The following is a 23,474-nucleotide window of genomic DNA, read 5'->3' as shown; positions in this document are numbered from 1 at the left end:
TTGATGTATAACACGTGGGTATGTGTCACTTGCAAACGCCTTTAAAAGGTGAATTTAATTTTTTTTGGTAAAATGTATAAAATGAGCCCAGCCTCCAGAGGGCAGGGCTCTCAAGTCTCACGCATTGAGCGTGAGACTCACGCATTTCGGTCTTATCTCACGCACTCCCGCCACACATCGAATTCCTCACGCTGAAAAAACCTCTCGGCTATTTAATGCTTGAATGCAGGGGTGCTCAATACGCCGATCGATTGTTCCGCTGCAGAGCTCCGACGCCGGTCTGCGCGCATTGGGATGGAGCAAAAAAAATAGTCAATAGCACCCCCCCCCCCCCCCCCATCAACAACTTTTCTCGGAGTAGAAATAGTCACTAGCAGAACAATGCCCGCCCCATAGGACCCCCAACAAGAAGGCGTGGTCCCTAGCAATAGGAGGTAATAGCCCTTAAAGGTCAAATTGACCTGTGATAATGTCGGTTTATCAGGGCGGTTCTAAAAGAACCTGCGATTGTGATCAAACGTTTTATATAACCTAACATAACCTAGCTTGCATTTCTTATCAGGTCTAACCATCTGAGAAAAACAGCATATTCTGCCATTCACTAGTCGAGTTGCCTTAAGTGACATTAGTAGCGTGTAACCCTTATAAAAGGGCATTTCTTTTGACTCAGACATGATCTGATAATCAACAAAGATGATTTAGATCTCACCCACATCTCTCTCCTCTTGACACGAGTGACGAGAACGGCAGACGTAGACAGACACAGCGGCCTTGTGTTCTTCCAGTATTAACCGGTAGAGAAGAGACTGTAGAGCGAGGGCCGGGAGGCTCAGACCAAATAACGATAAGAGAGAGACGAGGGGGGAGACGTCAACAAGAACCTCCACATTCCTTAAAGAAACCGGCTTGAACTGGAACAGAGGTCAAACTGAGTGACGAGAAATAACATGTAATGAGGGAGTGGACGGAGGAGCACATGCATTGAGTTTGATGTTGTAAATAATACGTCAATATGTTTGTTCTGGAGTTGTGAAAGACAGATGTGGAGGGAGGTTGTTGTCTTTCATAACCCAGCTCAGGTTTATTTGTGAAACTGTCGGTTACAAATAAATGTGGGTGAAGTGAACTCTGATCCAAACTCTCTGAGTCCTGTGGGTGTTTGATGACTGAGGTCCAGTGTGTGAGTCTCACCAGCAGTCAGATAGGAGAGAGATACAAGTGTACGTGCTTCAGGTTAAGAGGTGAGTCAGAATGGACCGAGAAGGAAGGAATCCAGACACAACGCCCTGAATCAGACATTGGACTTTCATTTCATTTAGAAATTGGTTATTAATATTCAAGCATTTTACAATGTCAATAAACTCTTGACAGCCTTGTTAAGCCTCTCTACCGTGCTGTATTAAATGCAGCTTCTCATCAAAAGGGCACAGACTGTCTTACAGATTTACCCTCAGGAGGCATTCTGAGAGGTGGCAGAAAATCATCATAAACTAAAGTCTTAAAGTCGGGCATTCATCGAACCAGACCGCCAAACTAGAGCACCGTTTATTCACTTCAATTCACCCTTTGTCTGTTTGGTGGCCACTCACCCGTTAATCCTTTTTCTATTAACTCATTCAAAACTTCATTTAAGCATCAAAAGTAATTTGTGTTCAGAGAAAGATAACACGTCTGTGTCAGCGCGCTCACATGTGACTTCTTTCACATCACTTCTTAAAACCCATTTTTAAAGAACTGCTTTTAAGTGATGTTGTCCTTGAATGCACTGAAATCAGGGAGAGACCAGTTAGATGAAGAAGGATGTTTATTGTTAACAGATGACATGCATGCAATGATGAAGTCTCAGAGCCTTTGGCGCTTGGAGTCTATGGGAAGATTTGTAATTGAGGGCAGACGGCCGCGATCAGCTACGAGATATGGATTTATTATCTGCCCTGACAATAAACTAGTGTTTTTTGTTGCAGCGTTTTACTTTTCTCTTCAAATTCTCAAAAATGCACCAGAGGATGAGGTCATCAGCAGACACAAAACAACAGAACCGTACTTTGATTGTAGCTGCAGCTGATCTCAACAAGAAAACCTCAGATTTTTTCTTTTCTTCAAGGAAACTGTCAAAAACAATACCGCTTTTGTTCCATAGGGGGTGCCAAAGATCGACACAAAATGAAAGTTCCTTGCGGTAGCTTTAATGCTGCGTTCACGCCCAAAACGCGTGAGTTTACTCACGCAACTATTTGCCGTGTTCACACCAAATGCGTTGCGAAGCGCCGCGAGGGGCGGGGCTTATCTACGTTGCTCCGCCATCCACCATGAAGAACTAACTACTAGTTCTGCTTTGTATTTGTTGAGGACATCCCACAAACGTCGGAACATCTAACGCCCTCGTGTTTGGGTTCGTAACATTAATATCATATATATACAGTGCATCCGGAAAGTATTCACAGTGCTTCACTTTTTCCACATTTTGTTATGTTACAGCCTTATTCCAAAATGGATTAAATTCATTATTTTCCTCAACATTCTACACACAAAAACCCATAATGACAAAGTGAAAACTGTTTTTTGCAAATTTTTGCACATTTATTAAAATAAAGAACGAAAACATAACATGTACATAAGTATTCACAGCCTTTGCCATGACACTCAAAATTTAGCTCGGGTGCATCCTGTTTCCACTGATCATCCTTGAGATGTTTGATTGGAGTCCACCTGTGCTAAATTCAGTTGATTGGACATGATTGAGAAAGGCACACACCTGTCTATATAGCCCTGACTTGAACCCCATTGAACATCTCTGGAGAGATCTGAAAATGGCTGTGCACCGACGCTCCCCATCCAACCTGATGGAACTTGAGAGGTTCTGCAAAGAAGAATGGGAGAAACTGCCCAAAAATAGGTGTGCCACGCTTGTGGCATCAGACCCAAGAAGACTTGAGGCTGTAATTGCTGCCAAAGGTCCTTCAACAAAGTATTGAGCAAAGGCTGTGAATGCTTCTGTACATGTTATGTTTTCGTTCTTTATTTTTAATAAATGTGCAAGAATTTGCAAAAAACTGTTTTCACTTTGTCATTGTGGGTTTTTGTGTGTAGAATGTTGAGGAAAATAATGAATTTAATCCATTTTGGAATAAGGCTGTAACATAATAAAATGTGGAAAAAATGAAGCGCTGTGAATACTTATCGGATGCACTGTATATAATTATACATGACATCACCCGTAGGCTCACACAGCTCGGTCACTTTTACCGACTAAGTTAACTGTTACGTCTGAAAGACTTCCGCTTCCAGCGCTACGAGAGCGGAACGTCTAAGGCCGTCGTGTTTGGGTTCATAACATTATATCATATACAGTATATATACACTACCGTTCAAAAGTTTGGGGTCACTTAGAAATGTCTTTATTGTTGAAAGAAAAGCACTGTTTTTTCAATAAAGATAACATTAAATTAATCAAAAATACACACTATACATTGTTAATGTGGTAAATTAATATTCAAGGTGGAAGTGTCTGGTTTCTAATGAAATATCTCCACAGGTGTATAGAGGCCCATTTCCATCAACGATCACTCCAGTGTTCTAATGGTACATTGTGTTTGCTAATCGCCTTAGAAGACTAATGGATGATTAGAAAACCCTTGTGCAATTATGTTAGCACAGCTGAAAACAGTTATGCTGGTGATATAAGCTATACAACTGGCCTTCCTTTGAGCTTGAAGTTTGAACAACAAAATTAATACTTCAAATATTAATCATTATTTCTAACCTTGTCAATGTCTTGACTATATTTTATATTCATTTGATCAATAAAAGTGTGATTGTTCATGGAAGACACGAAATTGTCTGTGTGACCCCAAACTTTTGAACGGTAGAGTATATATTTTGTCATTTATTATTATTTATAGAACAGCACCCGTGCCTGTTTTATTCTCTGCGATTCCGGTACTCAAACCTCAACGATGAGCGTGTCCTCCATCTTGTTCTGATTCAACAACGGCGGGACAGTGATGACGCGCGGAGCAACTCCAGGGCTGATTGGACACAGTTGCGAAATTATCGCCAAATCGTGAAATTCCGCGAAATTCGCGCCGCCCACAACGCGCCGCTCGGCAAATGTTGCGTCTATCGCAACCACACGCGTCTGTACTTTGACTTCACTTGGGATCTCGTCACGCGAAAAAAATTTGTTGTAAAAGCAGCATAAGCCTTTATTATATATTATCTGAAAAGAATAAAGGAAAACGAGTGTAATACGACCTGTATGAACACTTCCCGGTTGTCATCACATGATTTCCCAACAACGTTTACTTCTTTCCGGCAAAATGCCGCAGGCTTATTTAGAGGCATACTGTACACATTGTCCTGTGAAGTAAGTGGTTAGCGATCACATTCATAACAATTCGGAATACCAATCAATGAAGACAACCACATATTCTGTTGCCCTCCTGAAGGTTTCTTCCCTTTTTTTCCCCCTGAAGGGTTATTTGGGAGTTTTTCCTGGTCCGATGTGAGGTTTTGGGGCAGGGATGTCTATGTGTACAGATTGTAAAGCACTCCGAGACAAATTTGTAATTTGTGAAATTGGGCTATACAAATAAACTGAATTGAATTGAATTGAATATTCTTCCTCCAGCCCATCACACCATGTTTTTGAGAACAGCTGACACTTTGTGTGGGGAGATTCCTCTTGGTACCGTAATGGGAGTCATGTGAATCTGTTCTCCGTGACACGGAAGCTGAAAAAAACAAAACAAAACCTCATCTGCCTTTAAAGCGTCCCTCGGTGGGCTGTCTCTCGGTCATCTCAACCCGGATCCCCGAGAGAACCGACCACAACGGCAACGGCACTCAATCTGAGCAGAAATCTGACCCGAAGGGAATAAGGTGAGAGTTTACTTCTTTGTTTTCTCACTGGATCGTAAAACTGGGCCCGTGTACCGATACCTCCTCACGGTATTGTGCCACCTCCTGTAATTGACAACAACAAAAAGGTGTATTTTCTTTTGTGTATCACCTTGATTTGGCAAGCCTCTAATTGTTTCCTAAAGGTCAGCCATCATTATGTGTTGGCAGGAAACACACACCTTGTCGGCTCCTGAGAAAGTATCTGCTGGCCTGGAGCCAAATCCCCAAAAAACGATTAAAATAAAACCTGTTTTTGTTGCTCTTGGTGTACAATAAGGTGGAATAAAGCGTGCGCCAACGAGCGGCCCAGGGTCCCGGCATCATGAGCTCCTCTCAAACATCGGATTACTCGGCCGTGATCAGCGTGACGGCATGTGAGTCCCTTTCCACGCATTTCTTTCTCTTTCCTTCCCCTTTTGATGCGGCCTCTCCCCAAACAGCGGTATCGGTTAACGCGCTCCGTCTTTTGTGTCCACTTTCAAAAGGGTTCATCGCGTGCCTGCTCGGCCACGTTCAACCGAGAGCGCGGCCGGGGACGGAAGGTGCTACGATTACACCACACTCGTGAACCCCAGCTTGAGGTAACGCGCGCCCCGCTCGAGGACTCGCGCGCTCGCGTTGTACGACCTTTAGCTTTGAGACTGGCGCCGCATAACCTGAGTATCGGCTCATGAATGGCGGGTAACGCTCGAGGGCGTGTTGTTACACTTTCATTTACGTGGGAAACTCTGGCTGCATGCTTCCACGACTCGAACAATAATTCTTAAGTTCAGTGGGTTTCTGCTTAGTTTTCTTGAGAAATGTTTGTTTTTCAATTTCATGTGCACGTAGACACAGTCCGTCATCACTTTGGTTGGTTCACAAAAAGGCCAAACATGTTTTTGTTTTTTTAGAGATCATTACATCTCTTTAACCCTCCTGTTACCTTTCGGGTCAATTTGACCCCAGGCTGTTTTTCACTGTGTCAAACATATAAGAAATATCAACTTTCTTATATATTTAAAGGGCTATTTAGGTAGTCAACAAACAAACATAAAGTATCTCACACTTAAACTTGGGAAACAATATTAATTCTAATAATTTTCTGGAGGTTTTAATTGCTGGGGTCAAATTGACCCGAGGGTAAAATATGTCAGTAAATATAAAGGTTAACAGGAGGGTTAAACATTGAATGGGGTCAAATTGACCCTAAGGCAACAGGAGGGTTAAGCTTAAATTTCAACTGCACAGATGACCTAGACACATCTCTCTCCCTGCAGATTAATTACATTCTAGTAGCGTGTAATCCTTAGAAAAGGGCATTTCCTTTTACTTAGACATGATCTGATAATAGTGGATATCATAGTGGCTTAAATTACATCTGCAAAGCTCTCTCCCTGAAGATGAGGTACAAGAACGTAGATAGACACAGCGGCCTTGTGTTCTTCCAGTCTTAACCGGTAGAGAAGAGACTGTAGAGCGAGGGCCGGGAGGCTCAGACCAAATAACGATAAGAGAGAGACGAGGGGGGAGACGTCAACAAGAACCTCCACATTCCTTAAAGAAACCGGCTTGAACTGGAACAGAGGTCAAACTGAGTGACGAGAAATGACATGTAATGAGGGAGTGGACGGAGGAGCACATGCATTGAGTTTGATGTTGTAAATAATACGTCAATATGTTTGTTCTGGAGTTGTGAAAGACAGATGTGGAGGGAGGTTGTTGTCTTTTATAACCCAGCTCAGGTTTATTTGTGAAACTGTCGGCTACAAATAAATGTTGGTGAAGTGAACTCTGATCCAAACTCTCTGAGTCCTGTGGGTGTTTGATGACTGAGGTCCAGGTGAAGAGGTGAAGAGGTGAGTCAGAATGGACCGAGAAGGAAGGAATCCAGACACAACGCCACTTTTTTTTAAACTAACAACCGTCCATTCGACTCCACAGGTTTTAACTTCCAGTCCTGTCCGACGTGGGCGGAGGTGAAACACCACCTGGTGTATTCCTTGTGGAGGCAAGCCTCGCAGAATGTGAGTTCAAACTGCTGACGTGTTTCAGCACAGTGCGCACTATATAATATTATAATAATAATTGCTCTCGTGCTAATTTCTCCATCCCGTTGTCAGTTTGCAGAGATGGCTCACGGCAACATCACCGTATTACTGAACGGCTCCATCGCCAACGCCTTCAATATGAAGAGGTATGCAAATAAATAAAGAAGCAACTGGTTTAAAAAAAATCTAAATTCTTTGTTGAATATATATACATTTATTTCTTCTTTTTCTACTCACAGCATGTTTGCAAGTGTGGAACTGGACAGTCTGGACCCAGGCAGGGTGGATCATGTCAACATCAAGTTGGTGACCAATCTAGACGGACCTTTCATGTGAGGATCAAAACAGCTGACGTGTGGCGTTCAAAGTAATCTGTTGGATCTCGCAAAACAACTCGCCACATGATTCATTAACACTTTCCAATAAGTCACACTTTACAAAGACTGTGTGAGGGACACCTACTGACTTGCTTATCATTTAATGCGACCACAAAACATGTCTGCTACTTGAATTTGTTGAATTTGGACCAAAGTCCATTTGGTTTATTGTAAATACTTTTAACTGCAAACACTACGGCTCGTTAAAAAAGCTTAACACTCTCTCCAGACTATAAGACTACGACGGGTTTGGCAATGAAGCTGAATTGAATTGTTTCCAAAAACCAAGATTAAACCGACGAGTCGCTCTTCTTAATAGCTTATAACTGATTTATAAATCCTTATTATTATCAACTAATATTATGGCCATTAGTTACAGCTTCATAAAAAGCGGTTCATATTTAAATCCATAAAGCAAGTCCATTGTTTTTCCTCTTCCATAGAGAATCGTGTGATCAAGGATCCGTTGTAGACCTGATCCAGATCCTCCGGTCCAGAGGGTTCCACTGGACCTGCACGGACAACGACGAGTGAGTGACTTCCATCCAATCAAACGCCGCCCTCTTGACCGACAGATGTGAATGCAGATGTCGTTTACGTATAAACCATGTGCTTCCTGATGAGTAATGCTGATGCTATTTGTCCACAGGACCCTGATGATCCTTCAGTGCATCAGGAACCCCAACAGCTTCTCACGCAGAAGGGGCCTCAAGTTGTACTGAATCATCCAAATAATATTTGATGGTGGGATTAAAAAGGATGAAACTGGCGGCTCACGAGAAGCTGTTTTCGTTGATTCCGTCTCCCTTGATAAAAAAGAGGTCAGAGAGCCTCTCGGAGGGCGACGTCGTTCTGTTTCCTGCTGAATTGAGCTCGTTCACAGTTACTCTGAAGCAAAACCTATCAGCTGACACGATAACGATCTCACGGTGTGTGGTCGTGACCCACTTCAGCGTCAAAGTCTAGTCCCGGTGTTGTGCTCGTGACATCATTCTTTTTTCTAATCGTGTGCACATGTCCCGCTGTCTGTGTTCGTGGGTTCAAAAGGTCACGAGGAAAAAAAAAGAAGCCGGAACTTTTTTTGTCCGGTCGGAGAGTTAAGAGTTGAGAGTATTTTGTTCAGTGTGCTATGACACACACACACACACACGCACGCACACGCACACACACACACACACACACACACACACAAACACACACATATGCAACATGAGCTATTTGCTCTTTTGACTTCACATGGTAGATCCTGGTAGACCTGCTGTGCCGACACGGACACTTTAATAATATACATGTTTATATATATATAATATATATATATATGTTTTAAAGTGCTCTTAATTTGCTTGTTTAACATATTTTACTATAACATTTTCCTATTTTTTAAATGATGTATTTTTACTACCGCACTGTTTTTATTGTTATCCACTAAGCATGTATTATATGTCACACACCTGACGATGAAACCGTTTCCTAACCAACCAACCAGATTAACGTATATGATTTAATAATAATAATGCATTAATGTATACATCACTTTAACGTCGCAGCTAGTAAATATGAGGCTAACTTTGATTTATTTACATCCTGCTGGACAGTTTGTGAATTGAACAATTGTTTTACCTCTTATAATACATTATAATTAATGTTCATTTCCTTTTGTATTCCTAATAAGAAACTGCAATGCTACTATTAACTAAACGCATTAGACAAATGTATTGGAGTAGAAAGTAAAATATTTGCCTATTATACTATTATTGTACCTAAGAGCTGTGCTTCTACTTTGTTATCCCCCCTCCACTGATCAGCATATGTGTAATTTATTCATGATGCAAGCTAATTAGCACAATAAACATCCACTGCATGATCACCCTGTGTTTGTTGAGTGATAAGAAATAAAATAATCATTGAGATATGGAGCCAGTTTACAGGAGCGGTTGATCTTTGGCTTTGTTGACACTCAAAGGTCGGTGGCACGTTGCAACAAGTTGTCCTGTAAGCTCCTCCGGAGGCCTTTGAGTTCTTTTGACATCATTAATAAGCATTTGTGTACAGGAATTCCCAGCAAGTTACTGATATAAACATAAATGCAAAAGAACAAGAGCAGACAGGTCGGAAAACTGTCAGATGAGATGTGAATGGAGAAAGGTCCAAACTGGTTGGAGCTTGCACTGGAAGTCACTCGTGGGAGTTGTGGCTGCCATTGATAACATAAACAGTTTAGTCCAATCAGTGGCGGCTGGTGAAATTGTTTTTTGTGGGGGCGCAGTTGGGCGGCGCGGTATAAATAGCACTCCACAATGGGAAGAAAAGAGGTTTTGAGTTGAATATTGTAAAAACAAATCTTTATTTCAAGAACACAGTGCTCAACACTGTCCAATAACAACTAAATAAACGAAACATTGGATTCAGAAAGAGATGCATCACATTGTACATTGGATGTTTGACAGAGAGGCCCCACTACTTGTAAAGAAATTTAGCCCTCCTCTCTTTCAAGTTGGCAAACTTCTCAATAACTCTCTGGTTAAAGTCAATCATGTCTGTGACAAGCCTTTTTTCCATAACCCTTTTCAGTGTTGAAAAACACCTCTCAGCCTCAGCAGTGGTCATGGGAGTTGTGATGATGATTTTCAGCTGTGTTTGTGTCTCTGAAAATACCTCCGATAGATTATTTTCCATGAACTGGAAAAGATCCACAGCACCAAAACAGGATCGAAATTCCTCTGTGCCATAGATGAGGCTGAGCTCTGTCTTCATCTTACTTCCGTTGAGCATTGGATAGGCCTTCAATGTGGTGGCCAGAAAAAATTATATTCATGCATGATGAAAAAAGGCATGTTCATCTTGAAATTAGTTTTGTATAAAAAAATAAATATATTCTAACAGACTTGTAAAAAGTCCAATTAATTACAGTATATATATTTTCTAAACATGATTATTTTTTATTATTGACAGGGTATAACTTAGTATTTAGTTGATATTTCTATTTCTATTTTATTATAGTGATTATTTATTTTTCTATTTAGTAATCTATTAGTATTTTTACTTATTTCTTCTTTTTTTTAATCCTGCACAAGGACCGCTTTGCAAAACACTTAATTTGAATATATATTTTTGGGGTGGATTTCTTTCTTAATTAAAGGAAACACCCTTAAGAAATACGGAAGTGGTACTAATATATACGTTGCTGCTAATACTTTGTATTAAAAATATTCTGCAAAGTAACTAAAGGTATCAAATAGTGGAGTAAAAAGTACACTAAGACTGCAAGAATTAAAAGAAATAAAGAAATACAAGTGCCTCAAAAATACTTAAGTTCAGTATCAAGTTGTTTCCATGCACCAGTGCTTACCGGCCCTCTTTTGTGACCCTCGGACCTCACATTGGGCAGCAGCTCCACCTCAGAAGATTCCTGTGTGGAGCTCACACCCCCACCAGCACTCCACCATAAATAGAAGCGCGAGCGCGAGCGACGTCATTGCTGCCGCACCGACGTTGTGTTGACAGCCGGACTACTTTGTGTGTTTTCTCAGACGGTCTTTTCTTCTATTTCTTCTTCTCATGGAGCGCGGAGTGACTCGTTCCGCCGAGAAGAGACGCCGCAGACGGCGTCTGTTCCTCGGCGCCTTCGCGCTGCTGCTGGTGGTCGTCGTCATCCTCGCCGTCCTATACGTGGTGGGGGTCGGGCCGAAGGAGCCCGCGCTGAAACCCACTTTCATGGAGAGGTGTGAGGCGTTCAAGGGGTAAGCGTAAAGTAACCCTAGAGAGACCCTTTAGAGACCCCTATAGAGACCCAACGGCAGGGCTCTCAAGCAGTGGCGTCCCTAGGCTAAAAATGTTTTCCGGGGCCCCTGAAATGTTTTTTCATTAGCCCCGAATGTTTTCAACCAAAAAAAAAAAAAGATTTGGTACACAAGTGGTTAACACCTCCAGCTTCGCACGTGACGTCATTCACCCAAAACAGCGGAGTCAGACTGGCAGCAGGCGCACGTAACATCAAGCTGCTGTCTGAGTGTGTTTCTATGTCTACAAATTTCGCTACTTCACTCCTCTGGGCTAAGCCCAGCGCCGCCGCTCCCATAACGCGCATCGCTCTGCCGTGATACGCGCCGGCGCACACAGGTGAGGACACTCTCACTCGAAAAACTCACTAGCACCCCCCCCCCCCCCACCCCCTATATCCAAATCCTAGAGACGCGCCTGCTCTCAAGTGTCACGCATTGAGCGTGAGACTCACGCATTTCGGTCTTAAGTCACGCACTCCCGCCACACATCGTATTTCTCACGCTGAAAAAAACTCTCGGCTATTTAATGTTTTAATGTGCCGCAGCGCGCAAACATGAGCTGTCTGCGCTGCCCTCACCGTGGAGGAATCGAGCGCTCCCCTGGAGTTCTGCTGTGAGGTGCCGCTTATTTGCCAATCAAAAAAAAGAAATGTGCTACACAATAGCGAATCAGAAAAAAAACCGTATCTGTTGTATCTGGGTAAGATTTAATCCAGCAACCAATGAAAATAAAGCATCCTGGAATTGCGCGCGACTGACTGAAATTTCGTTCTGCTGGTGTGCTGATGGAAATGTCACTCTTGCCTGTCTTCAAAACTTGAGAGCCCTGCCCTACGGAGACCCTAGAGACCATATAGAGACCCCATAGAGACCCTACGGAGACCCTAGAGACCATATAGAGACCCCATAGAGACCCTACGGAGACCCTATAGAGACCCCTTGGAGACCCCTATAGAGACCTAAAGACCATAGCAGGGCTCCAGACTAACTTTTTTTACTAGGAGCACAGTGGCCCCTAACTTAAAATTTTAGGGGCGCAAGCAGAAAATTTAGGGGCGCACACAGGGTTTTTCCTGGGTCAAAATGGGTCTTCGGTGCTCCCCAAAAAATGTTTGCGCTCTTGTACAAATCTATTCGTGCAGGTCGAGCTATTGAGTGAGTGATCAGCAGCTGGCCGCTCTGTCCATTCAAAAAAAAGAAATCTGCTAATTTACTGGTCGCGCATGCGCGAGTTGATGAAAAATGTACTCGCACTGTGTCTAATTTTAGGCGCAAAATGCGACCATTTGGTCGCAGTCTGGAGCCCTGCATAGAGAGACCCCATAGAGACCCTACGGAGACCCTAGAGACTATATAGAGACCCCATAGAGACCCTACGGAGACCCTAGAGACTATATAGAGACCCCATAGAGACCCTACGGAGACCCTAGAGACCATAGAGAGACCCCATAGAGACCCTACGGAGACCCTAGAGACCATATAGAGACCCCATAGAGACCCTACGGAGACCCTAGAGACTATATAGAGACCCCATAGAGACCCTACGGAGACCCTAGAGACCATATAGAGACCCCATAGAGACCCTATAGAGACCCCTTGGAGACCCCTATAGAGACCGTATAGAGACCCTACGGAGACCCTAAAGACCATAGAGAGACCCCATAGAGACCCTACGGAGACCCTATAGAGACCTCTATAGAGACCCCATAGAGACCCTACGGAGATCCTAGAGACTATATAGAGACCCCATAGAGACCCTACGGAGACCCAAGAGACCATATAGAGACCCCATAGAGACCCTACGGAGACCCAAGAGACCATATAGAGACCCCATAAAGACCCTACGGAGACCCTATAGAGACCCCTTGGAGACCCCTATAGAGACCGTATAGAGACCATATAGAGCAGGGGTGCTCACACTTTTTCAGCACGCGAGCTACTTATAAGATGACCAGGTCAAAATGATCTACCTACGGAGGGGGGGGGGGGGGGGTGCAAGTGACTTTTTTTTGCTCGTGTTAACGCGACACGTAGAGACAGAAATGACATGCTGTTATATAGATATGATTTAATAAAAGAACAAAGACGTGCTATAGAGAAAATTACAGGGGGGTGGGCCAATTTTCTTTAATGTCATGTGATTTACCAATAGCCTACTACGCCGCGATCGACTGGTAGATCGCGATCGACGTATTGAGCACCCCTGATATAGAGACTCCATGGAGACCCCCATAGAGACCCTAGGTAACCCGAACCACACTACAGAATAAGTCCATTTGGAATAACATTTAATGTGCATAAACTACTGCAGTCTAACACAACGTTATGGTCATTTTGTGGAGCTTTCATTACACTGACAGGTGTTTCTATTAACTCAATAATAGAAACAGATTCCTGGATGGATGGATAACTTTATTAATGCCAGATATAATTAAATAAACCGTCGTAGCCGCCAAATATATTGAAATACAATAATATGCAATGACAACAAGTGCATGAACCATCATGAATCAATGTCCCTGTAGTCCCCATGTGGTCACAGGGCAAAGAGGACTTCCCCTTCACAACTTGTTGTCTTGTTTATTGTTATCAAGGTGATATCGACTTGAGATATGAATCGGACACGTTCAACAATGGCACTTTTTTCCCACATCATTTCTTTAAAATGATAATAATGTTATTTATAGAGCATGCACATGATAATAATGTTATTTATAGAGCATCCACATGATAATAATGTTATTTATAGAGCATCCACATGATAATAATGTTATTTATAGAGCATGTACATGATAATAATGTTATTTATAGAGCATGCGCATGATAATAATGTTATTTATAGAGCATGTACATGATAATGTTATTTATAGAGCATGTACATGATAATAATGTTATTTATAGAGCATCCACATGATAATAATGTTATTTCTAGTGCATGCACATGATAAGAATGTTATTTATAGAGCATGTACATGATAATAATGTTATTTATAGAGCATGTACATGATAATGTTATTTATAGAGCATGTACATGATAATAATGTTATTTATAGAGCATGCACATGATAATAATGTTATTTATAGAGCATGCACATGATAATAATGTTATTTATAGAGCATGCACATGATAATAATGTTATTTCTAGTGCATGTACATGATAATAATGTTATTTATAGAGCATGCACATGATAATAATGTTATTTATAGTGCATGTACATGATAATAATGTTATTTATAGAGCATGCACATGATAATAATGTTATTTATAGTGCATATACATACAGGCACGTGCACAGATAGAGCCCTAGTGGTGCTCAAGCACCAGCCCCTTTGCCCTGGATGAGAAAAGTGCCCTTTTTGCTTTCAGTATTTAAGAATAAAAGTTATTCTCTCTGTCATCAAGTCCCCCCAAATGTGTTTTAATATCCGACGGGGCATTTATTTGAGTTATTGTGAGAATTTCGCCCCGACATGCTCCGTGACGCTCACGAGCCCCCCCTCTCTTCCCCACGCCGCGCCCCTCCCTCTTCCTCCTTCGCGCAGTACTCCTCGCGCCACTAAACAGGTGCACCTCCTTCTCCTCTGAGCCGCAGCACCAGACAAACAGTTCAGGGCTCTCAAGTTTTGAAGACAGGCAAGAGTGAGAGTTATATAACACAGATGATAGTTGAAGTATTGATTGAATACACATTGCTAATGACTCTTTCCGTTTAGCGTTTTTTTCAGCGTGATAAATACGATATGTGGCGGGAGTGTGTGACTTAAGACTGAAATGCGTGACTGTCACGCTCAATGCGTGACACTTGAGAGCCCTGCAAACAGGTCATGACGGTGTTTGTCCCCTGACGTTGTTTTGTGATAAATCAACCACAACATTAGCGCTGCTGAAAACATGACGTCACAACTGGTCCGACGGTTCCTAAAAAAATAAACAAACAAAAACTCACGAAATCCGTGATTTCAAAGCTTTGTCCAGCTGTTTACTGACTTGAGTTATGTTTAGAGAATAGAGAGAGAGAGAGAGAGGAGAGAGAAGAGATAGAGAGAGAGAGAGTTCTTATTCCGTTCTATTTAACGGGCTAGTCTAGGATTTGCGTGGCCAGACTGAAAAACAAATCATAAGGCCTCTCTGGTATTGTTCAGAGGGCCGGGCCAAATGTGGAGGCGGGCCGTATCCGGCCCGCGGGCCTTAGTTTGAGGACCACTGCTCTTGGCTGTTGATGTCTATCAATATCGCTCATTTTGAAAATGACGTAAGAGGGCAATACGGATCCGTATCAGACCGGCGAGGAGGGCGATACGTGGCTGGCATGACGACCCATTAGCCAATCAGAACGCTTGTACTGTTGTTGCTATATAATAATTCAGCGTTATTCATAAAGAAAATGTAAGCTAGCGGTCTGATGCTGCCCAGAGGAATGCAGGTCGAGGATGTATTGCATCATCAGTGTATTGCTGCTTATGCTTCAACTCTGTCAGAATTTTCTTGTGGCATTGGGTGCCCTTTTTTTGGGTTTGAGCACCTGCCCCCCAAAATGTCTGTGCACGTGCCTGATGTCCATGATAATAATGTTATTTATAGAGCACAAAGTGCTTCACGAAACACACAACTCCAACTGGGGTTAAGTGAAATGCCATGTTTATTGAGCTCGGATCAATAAATATAGCAAATAAACTGAACTTCAAAACACAGGGATCTCCCCCTCCCCCCTCGAGCACGCTGCACACACATGCATTCTGCACGAACACTGATCCAGACCGATAACGTGAACCAGACGTAGCGCTTCTCAACCGTCATTTCCCGAACGCGTAACTCGACTAATGAACTGGAATTCCCACACAGCGTGCACCAGATGTCGTGCATGAACTTGAACCTTTTTCCACCACCAAACTGCAGCGCTGCCATTTTATTTCTTTTCAGATACGAATGTGAAGACGTCTGGAATGCGTTCCAGCTGGGCTACGTGGGGAAGGACCCGTGTGGAGTTACCCATGAGGCCTACGATCCTTTGATGGTCGGGGTGCCTTTCAGAAGCACGTGCAACCGAGTAAACGGCGCTCTCTTCACAATGCTCGTCATCCACTCTTTAATCGCAGCACAATGCATTTAACATCCGCGCTGGGGGGCGGGCGCTTTCTTTCTTCTTTTGGGTGCGGGCGGTTAGCTGATGTTCTGGAGTAAAACCAAGGACGTGGTCCACAACTTCACCAAGGAGAGCTCTTGTTATGTCACCGTGGAGGAAACGCTGCTGGGGTCGGTGCTGGACGGGCTGACCTGGTGCGGAAAGGAGGGCAGCAACGGTGAGACTCCTCCCCCTCGTCGCATCTACAGGAAGAGATTAAGAGATCAAAGGACTCGGAATGAAGAGCAGCGGCAGTAAAACTACAACAAAAAGGCTTTTTACCTTCGCATTGAAAATGCGGAAGGTTATGTTTTGATCGCCGTGTATTTATTTATTTATTTATTTATTTGTATGCGTGTTATTCGCATAACACAAAAAGTATTAAACCGAATCGCATGAAATTTGGTGGGATGATTGGTTATTATCCGGGGACCATTTGATTCGATTTTGGGATCAATCGGGTCAAAGGTCAAGGTCATGAAAAGGTCAACATCTTCTTTTTACCATAGCGCGGTCAATTTCTATCAAATTGGCATGCAACTAACGCCAAAATGTTCATAATTCAATGCCCAATCTTGTGATATGCGACGGTATGCGCTCTACAGAGTGCCCATTCTAGTTTTAAGATGATTTTGTCCTTTTCATGCCTGTTCCCAGAGTAGATTAGGAAAGGTTTACATTTCACTAGCGGGTATAACGCTACTTTATCATGACCCTTTAAGTAAGAGCACAACAACGTATCATTAAGGATCAGATGAAGAGAAAAGGGACATAACTATCAACGAGAAGCATTTTCATCTGGTTTTTTTTGGAAAAAACATTGATGGATTTTGTGTCAGTTCCTGTTTTGTTGCATTGAAATGCAAAAAAACAACAAAGACAACAACAAAGTGTTGACTCCGTGTCTGTCGTTGCAGAAACGTTCACGACCGGCTGCCCGGGATGGACCGACTGCGAGAACAACCCCGTCCGCTCCTTCTGGAACCGAGTCTCGGCCGACGTGAGTTTTTAGTCCACGAGGATCCTGGAAGGGGTCCATCGAGCCGCGCTCAGAACAACAACACACACACACGTGGAGTGTGAGGTGAAGCGGCTCCTGTGCTTTAAGTGGAGCCGAGGAAAGACAAAAGGTCATCCAGCTCTCCATCAATGAGGCTTTGTGTCCGTCTCCGTGGAGACGCATAGCGGAGCTCCCTCCTGAGCGACCGGCGGCAACCAGCAGAGCAGCCCAGAAAATGAGCTCGACTTAAACACTTTAACACAAAGACACTCGTCGCTTTAAGAAAGTGCAACAGATACACACAGAGCAAACTCAGCCCGGCGTCACCCTAGAAAGCTGAAAGTGCAGCATTGTTAAAATCTTGGATTTCTTTTTTTTGTCCTTTATAACCGATATCTTTACCACACAAAGGCATCAAACGCTGACGTGGGAAACAACGAGAAAGGGCGTGGCTCGTTATGAAGCGTCACCTGGACCTCCAGGCCCTCTTTGGCTTCACTGAGCTTTGTATTGAGTTTCGGTTCCTTGTTTCGCTGTGTGCTCTCCCCTGGGTGATTTGCGGCTGCAGCTGGTCGTGGTTTTCACAGAAAAAAGCTCTTAAAACCCAAAAGACATGATGACAGATGTGGAGAGGGGGGAGAAAGCAAAACCAGAGCTAAAACAGAGGCGGATAGAAACAAAACTCCAAATTAAAGTATACAGCTTGTTTCTTTCTGCTGCCCCCTGGTGGCCAAACACACAAATCAATGCAATTTCAGGTTTAGATAGATAGATATATACTTTATTAATCCCCATGGGGAGATTTGTCATCACAGTAGCAGCACCAATAAACCAAACACACAAGAATAAAAAACAAAACACAAAATATAAAAAAAGAATACAACGACAGTTCTACATTTTAATTGAGGTAAGTTAGACCTCATGCTAACACTGATATGTTATCCATCACTTTTTTTGCAGTACATAGATAAATGTAGAAAATACAATAATAGAAATTGAGCTTTCCATCACTACTGACTTAAAAATCACGGCACAAAAGAAATATGTTATTACACAGTAATAACAACGTTGGCATGGATATGATGTCCAATACCTCCTGACGTACTGTTCCTTTAAGAGTGACATGTCGTTGAAAAGCATCGCACCTGTGACCACACCCAACATCACCCACAACAATGAGTTGGGTGATTTTGATGCGCGAGGGAGCTAAAAAAAAAAAAGTCAAAATGTTGAACCGCCGCCGAGCCGACAGGAGAAGAGAGCGGCTTCAGAAACACGTAGACAAGGACGGATTGTTCTGGAGGACGTGGGGTCCACTGCTCCTTGAGCCAGAGGACGCTCTGTGGAGGAATGCGTCGCTGTTCACCTCCTCTTGTTCGTCTCTGTGGAATATTTCCTCGCGTGGGAAATCCCGACAAACAACCTGGTTGTTTTACGAAACTCAAAGTAGAAGACGAGTTTTCACGAAATACCTGATATTGAAAAGGTGATTAACGGCCTAAAAGTGGGTGAAAGGGGCTCTTTTGAGACACTTTGTAGTCATGTGACATATTGACTGGTGGTGTGTGTGTGTGTGTGTGTGTGTTTTTTACCTGAGGAGATTCATTCTAACAGGTGTCGGTGCTACAGTGACAAAAAAAAAGAAGCATCGAATAAAAAGAAGTGTAGCCCAGCCTGTTTCTCTTAAATCACAACCGTTTATTTGAGCTACTTAAAGGACAGATGGACCCAGTTTATTTGGTATCCACACACTGTATAGTTTATGTTCGCTGCTGCATGTATCCTGTGAATGTCTGCATTGCGTAGGAGTCGGTCGTGTGAATGTAAAGCTCATCATGTGCGTGTAGTTTGCAGACAGCGCATGCGGCGACGTCGCGGCGATGCTGAACGGGTCCATCGCCACGCCATTCCATCCTGACAGGTGAGCTGGATCATTCAGAGACTCATTCAGCACAAAAAAACTAAAGAAAAATTACATTTATTTGCATTCTTATAGGATTTATTTACATACAGTATAGTTTTGTCTTAAAATCATTATGATTTTGCTCCAAAGTCAATTTAATTCAGTTTATTTTGTACAGCCCTCACGTCGGATCAGGATAAAATCCCAAGAAATAAAGAAAAACCTCAGGGAATAATTATATTTCTTTGATTATTAGAGAATAAGGCACTCTGCACCAAGAGAATATTTGTTTTTAGGTTTATATATATTATAATTAAGCACAATAACCAACAAACCAAAATGATGCAAATGATAAATTGGTGAAGGAAAGCTTTAGTGTGTAGTGATGTCGTTGGTGTCATTTAACGTCCAATAATCAACTATTTAAGCATAATTAAGGAGAGTCATGCTGAGTAAATTGTGCCCTCTCTCTCTCTCTCTCTCTCTCTCTCTCTCTCTCTCTCTCCATCAGTGTCTTTGCGAGCAACGAGGTGAAGCGGTTCCACTTTCCCAGGGTGAAGAGACTTCAGGTCGTTCTCGTCTCACAGGAGAACTCCGCGTGAGATTCGCCTCCTCAGCGTTATCGTCCTTTTCTTTCTTTCTTTCTTTTTCTTTCCCGGAACGAGTGTGATGTGTGAAAAAACTCATACCGAGATATTTTGATTCCTGAACTCGTGTTTTTCTGTTTCCCCTTCAGGACAAACTGCACAAATGCATCTTTAAAGAATTTGCAGAAGGAGCTGGATCCCAAAATTTCGTATGAATGCAGGGAAGTAACCGAGTACGTATACGTATATGATGATGTCATTATTCTTATTTATTAATATTATTGTTATTATTATTATTATTATTATTTATTACTTTTATTTCACTTTATGTTGGACAAAAAAGACAAACGTATTTTTGATTTTCTTTATGTTCAACATTGGAAAATTGACAATAATGCTGTGTGAGACATGTATGCATGTACTGCATGTCATCTCTCTCTCTCTCTCTCTTTCTCTCTCTCCTCTCTCTCTCTCTCCAGGGCCGACCTCCATGACTGCAGCGCTCGTCCAAAGGAATTCTGTGGGAACTGTTGGTGAACTGAACCTCGGATCATAACACGAGACACAACCATACATCTGTAAATGTAACAATGTGCTTTTATGCAATTGTTTGACTCCATGTAAAAAAAAAAATTTGTTTTTCAATGTCACTCACACATATTTTTATAACGTGATAATAATGTTTGTAATGTTTAATTTTGTTTTAAATATCTTAAAATGAGCTGTGGTAAAGTGTCCTGCACTGTGGGGTGAAATACCTGAGCTGCTATCTAATTCCACTGACACAGTGCCCCCAAATCAATGATAAATCCAACTAAAATGAAAAAAATAAAAAAATATAGATTGTTGTGTTGTGCTAAAAAGAAAAAAAAGAAAGTTTGTGCTCATGGACTCTCTTTCTTTAAAAAAAAAAAAAAAAAAAAATTTTTGGGTGTTATAATTGATTCTCTGAATTTTAAATACAAATCATCAACAAATCAAAATCATCCTATTACCATCTAAAAAAAATATTAGAGAATTTAAGGATTTATGTCCAAACAAGATTTAGAAAACTTCTTTCATCATCTCCAGTAGGTTAGACTATTGTTAATCTTTTTCAGGTCTCCCAAAAAGCACTTAAACAGCTACAACTTATTCAGAATGCCGCTGCCAGAGTCCTAACAAAGACTAAGAAAGTTGACACATTACACCCATTCTCAGGTCTCTGTGGTGGCGGATTGTTGAATTTATTTTTAAATACAGTTTTAAAATACGAGGCTGTCAAATTGTCTTTGATTGTGAAATGTGATATGATTGTGAACACATTTGACATGAATCCCCCCTAAAATATTAATCTCTCCTCCATCTACAAACACTTATATCACAGATAACAGTATTGTGTCTCTCATCATCGATCTCTGATGGAGGAGTTCTTAAAAATACATTACACTAATTTTGGTTTCTGGTGTTTTCAAGTTCAAATATCGGCCCTTATTATTATTAATATTAACATTATTATTAATATTATTATTAATATTAATATGCTTAACGGTGGATTTCCCTTCTTATTTGACTGGAAAAGTTGAAATATATTTGAGATAAAAGGTTGAAGCATGATATTAAATCACCTTCGTGCTGTGAAAATTAACAATGATTGTATGAAACGATCTTAAAGGAACAGTTTAGGTGATCATCTGCAAACAGAAGTTCAATAAATCCTTTATTTTTGGTTTGATTCAAGCAAGAAAAATAAGTGAAACGTGTTTTTCAGTCACAAATAGAAGCAAAACGTGAACGCTAATCCTGAGTAATGATAAATGAATCTTTTGTGGTTTTGGAGGCTGAAACAGAAACACAAACTCTTCTGTGCGTTTCCTTTTATTTCCCCTTTTCTTTTTGATTCACGTGAATCTGGGGCCGAAAGGTCAGACGTCGAAGTAAATGCACATAAACTCCGACACTTAAAAGAGCGTGCTCGTGCAAACCTCTCCTGCTTTTGCTTTTGGATTCGAGGCCGTCGGCCACAACAAGAACTCTCATCTGTGTTAAAGGCGGGACTCTCAGAGTGAGACTGTTGCGGCAGGAAGTAGGAGCTCAGTGGCGGCCTCCTCTTTCCTTTCTAGAGATGCCGTGTCACGCGTACCGTAAGAGGGCCGCTGTCAGTGCTGGGAACCCACGACACGGTGGTGTCACATGAAGAAAGGGCAACCTCCGGTGAAACCACGACACGGGGGACGCTGTGACGAGTCTGTGATATCGAGGCCTCCGAAGCTTCCTGTGCAGGTTAATTGGAGACTTTAAAGGGCCCATAGGGCAAGGGTCACATCGGAGGAGCGGTTTCGGATAATTAAATGATCTCTCAGATTGTCACGGTGTGGGACTCAACACCCGTCTGGTCCTGGTTTAGTCTCAACAGCTCAAAGTCTCGGTCTCTGTGGTCCTGGTTAATCTTAACAGCTCAAAGTCTCGGTCTCTCTGGTCCTGGTTTAGTCTCAACTGCTCAAAGTCTCGGTCTCTCTGGTCCTGGTTTAGTCTTAACAGCTCAAAGTCTCGGTCTCTCTGGTCCTGGTTTAGTCTCAACAGCTCAAAGTCTCGGTCTCTGTGGTCCTGGTTTAGTCTCAACAGCTCAAAGTCTCGGTCTCCGTGGTCCTGGTTTAGTCTCAATAGCTCAAAGTCTCGGTCTCCGTGGTTCTGGTTTAGTCTTAACAGCTCAAAGTCTCGGTCTCTGTGGTCCTGGTTTAGTCTCAACAGCTCAAAGTCTCGGTCTCTGTGGTCCTGGTTTAGTCTCAACAGCTCAAAGTCTCGGTCTCTGTGGTCCTGGTTTAGTCTCAACAGCTCAAAGTCTCGGTCTCCGTGGTCCTGGTTTAGTCTCAACAGCTCAAAGTCTCGGTCTCCGTGGTCCTGGTTTAGTCTCAACAGCTCAAAGTCTCGGTCTCTCTGGTCCTGGTTTAGTCTCAACAGCTCAAAGTCTCGGTCTCCGTGGTCCTGGTTTAGTCTCAACGGCTCAAAGTCTCGGTCTCCGTGGTTCTGGTTTAGTCTCAACAGCTCAAAGTCTCGGTCTCCGTGGTCCTGGTTTAGTCTCAACGGCTCAAAGTCTCGGTCTCCGTGGTCCTGGTCCTCACAGGGTCTACATGTAGGTGCTCAAGCTGCATGATATCATTAATAGGCTACGCATACAACGGCCCCGTTCTCTCGGTGCGGTGGGATGTCCCTCCCCAACATCTGCAAAAATGATAATAATTGAAGTGGAAGCTCCAACTTCAACGTCAAAAATGAGGGGGAAAATAAAGTGCTAATTACTGGTGGCAAAAGTGTGACGTGGGAATTTCTCAGCTTCTTTTTTTGTCGGCGTCACGTTGTTTTAACGCGTTTTTAACATTTTAAAAACATGTTTAACCAGGAAGAAAAAGGTGGGTTTGCAGATTGTGAGAATGAAGCATGAGGATAACATGAGGAGGCCTCCTCCTCTTCCTCCTCCTCCTCCTCCTCGGGTATCAGAGGCGTGTTTCCCCTCTCCTGCTTCCCTGAAGCGGGCCGCTGTGACTCAACACTTTGAGGAACACGGTGTACCTGTGAGACGGGGGTTTTCCCACGGACCCCCGGTACTCGGATGTTCTTTGGTCTTCGGTTTCACGTGAGCGTCTTTGAAACGTGTTTCCGGCTCCTCGGGGCGAGCAGCGCGAGGACACCGGAAGACAACACGGAGCCGCCCGCTGCACAGAATGAAGGGATGTTTGATTTAAGAAAAGATCATTTACTCCGTGAAGCAGCGATATTGGTTTTATATTGT

At 42.7% G+C, this 23,474-nt stretch overlaps 2 protein-coding genes across 2 annotated transcripts; both read left to right on the top strand.

Moving 5' to 3' along the window:
* The first annotated feature begins 5,224 nt into the window (after positions 1-5,224).
* Positions 5,225-8,031, top strand: LOC130206628 (ADP-ribosyl cyclase/cyclic ADP-ribose hydrolase 1-like). The gene is made up of 7 exons (XM_056434681.1): positions 5,225-5,276; positions 5,388-5,444; positions 6,826-6,908; positions 7,005-7,078; positions 7,172-7,264; positions 7,753-7,839; positions 7,959-8,031. The coding sequence occupies exons 1-7, from the start codon at positions 5,225-5,227 to the stop codon at positions 8,029-8,031; spliced, it is 519 nt and encodes a 172-aa protein (XP_056290656.1).
* A 2,729-nt stretch (positions 8,032-10,760) lies between these two features.
* Positions 10,761-20,426, top strand: LOC130206161 (ADP-ribosyl cyclase/cyclic ADP-ribose hydrolase 1-like). Its single transcript, XM_056433982.1, has 8 exons — positions 10,761-11,049; positions 16,014-16,140; positions 16,258-16,393; positions 17,133-17,215; positions 19,063-19,136; positions 19,630-19,716; positions 19,855-19,938; positions 20,185-20,426. Exons 1-8 carry the CDS (start codon positions 10,868-10,870, stop codon positions 20,240-20,242), a joined length of 831 nt encoding a protein of 276 aa, XP_056289957.1. The 5' UTR covers positions 10,761-10,867; the 3' UTR covers positions 20,243-20,426.
* The last annotated feature ends 3,048 nt before the right edge of the window (positions 20,427-23,474 follow it).

This window comes from Pseudoliparis swirei, chromosome 16 (genome assembly GCF_029220125.1).
Source record: "Pseudoliparis swirei isolate HS2019 ecotype Mariana Trench chromosome 16, NWPU_hadal_v1, whole genome shotgun sequence".
Classification (NCBI taxonomy): domain Eukaryota; kingdom Metazoa; phylum Chordata; class Actinopteri; order Perciformes; family Liparidae; genus Pseudoliparis; species Pseudoliparis swirei.
Note: the sequence above shows the minus strand (reverse complement) of the source record. Positions and strands in the feature narration are given on the sequence as shown.

Coding starts and splice junctions, on each gene's coding strand:
- LOC130206628 (XM_056434681.1), top strand. CDS start 5,225: ATGAGCTCCTCTCAAACATCGGATTACTCGGCCGTGATCAGCGTGACG. Junction 5,277..5,387: donor CGTGATCAGCGTGACGGCAT/GTGAGTCCCTTT, acceptor CACTTTCAAAAG/GGTTCATCGCGTGCCTGCTC. Junction 6,909..7,004: donor GGAGGCAAGCCTCGCAGAAT/GTGAGTTCAAAC, acceptor TCCCGTTGTCAG/TTTGCAGAGATGGCTCACGG.
- LOC130206161 (XM_056433982.1), top strand. CDS start 10,868: ATGGAGCGCGGAGTGACTCGTTCCGCCGAGAAGAGACGCCGCAGACGG. Junction 19,137..19,629: donor ACGCCATTCCATCCTGACAG/GTGAGCTGGATC, acceptor TCTCTCCATCAG/TGTCTTTGCGAGCAACGAGG. Junction 19,717..19,854: donor GTCTCACAGGAGAACTCCGC/GTGAGATTCGCC, acceptor TTTCCCCTTCAG/GACAAACTGCACAAATGCAT.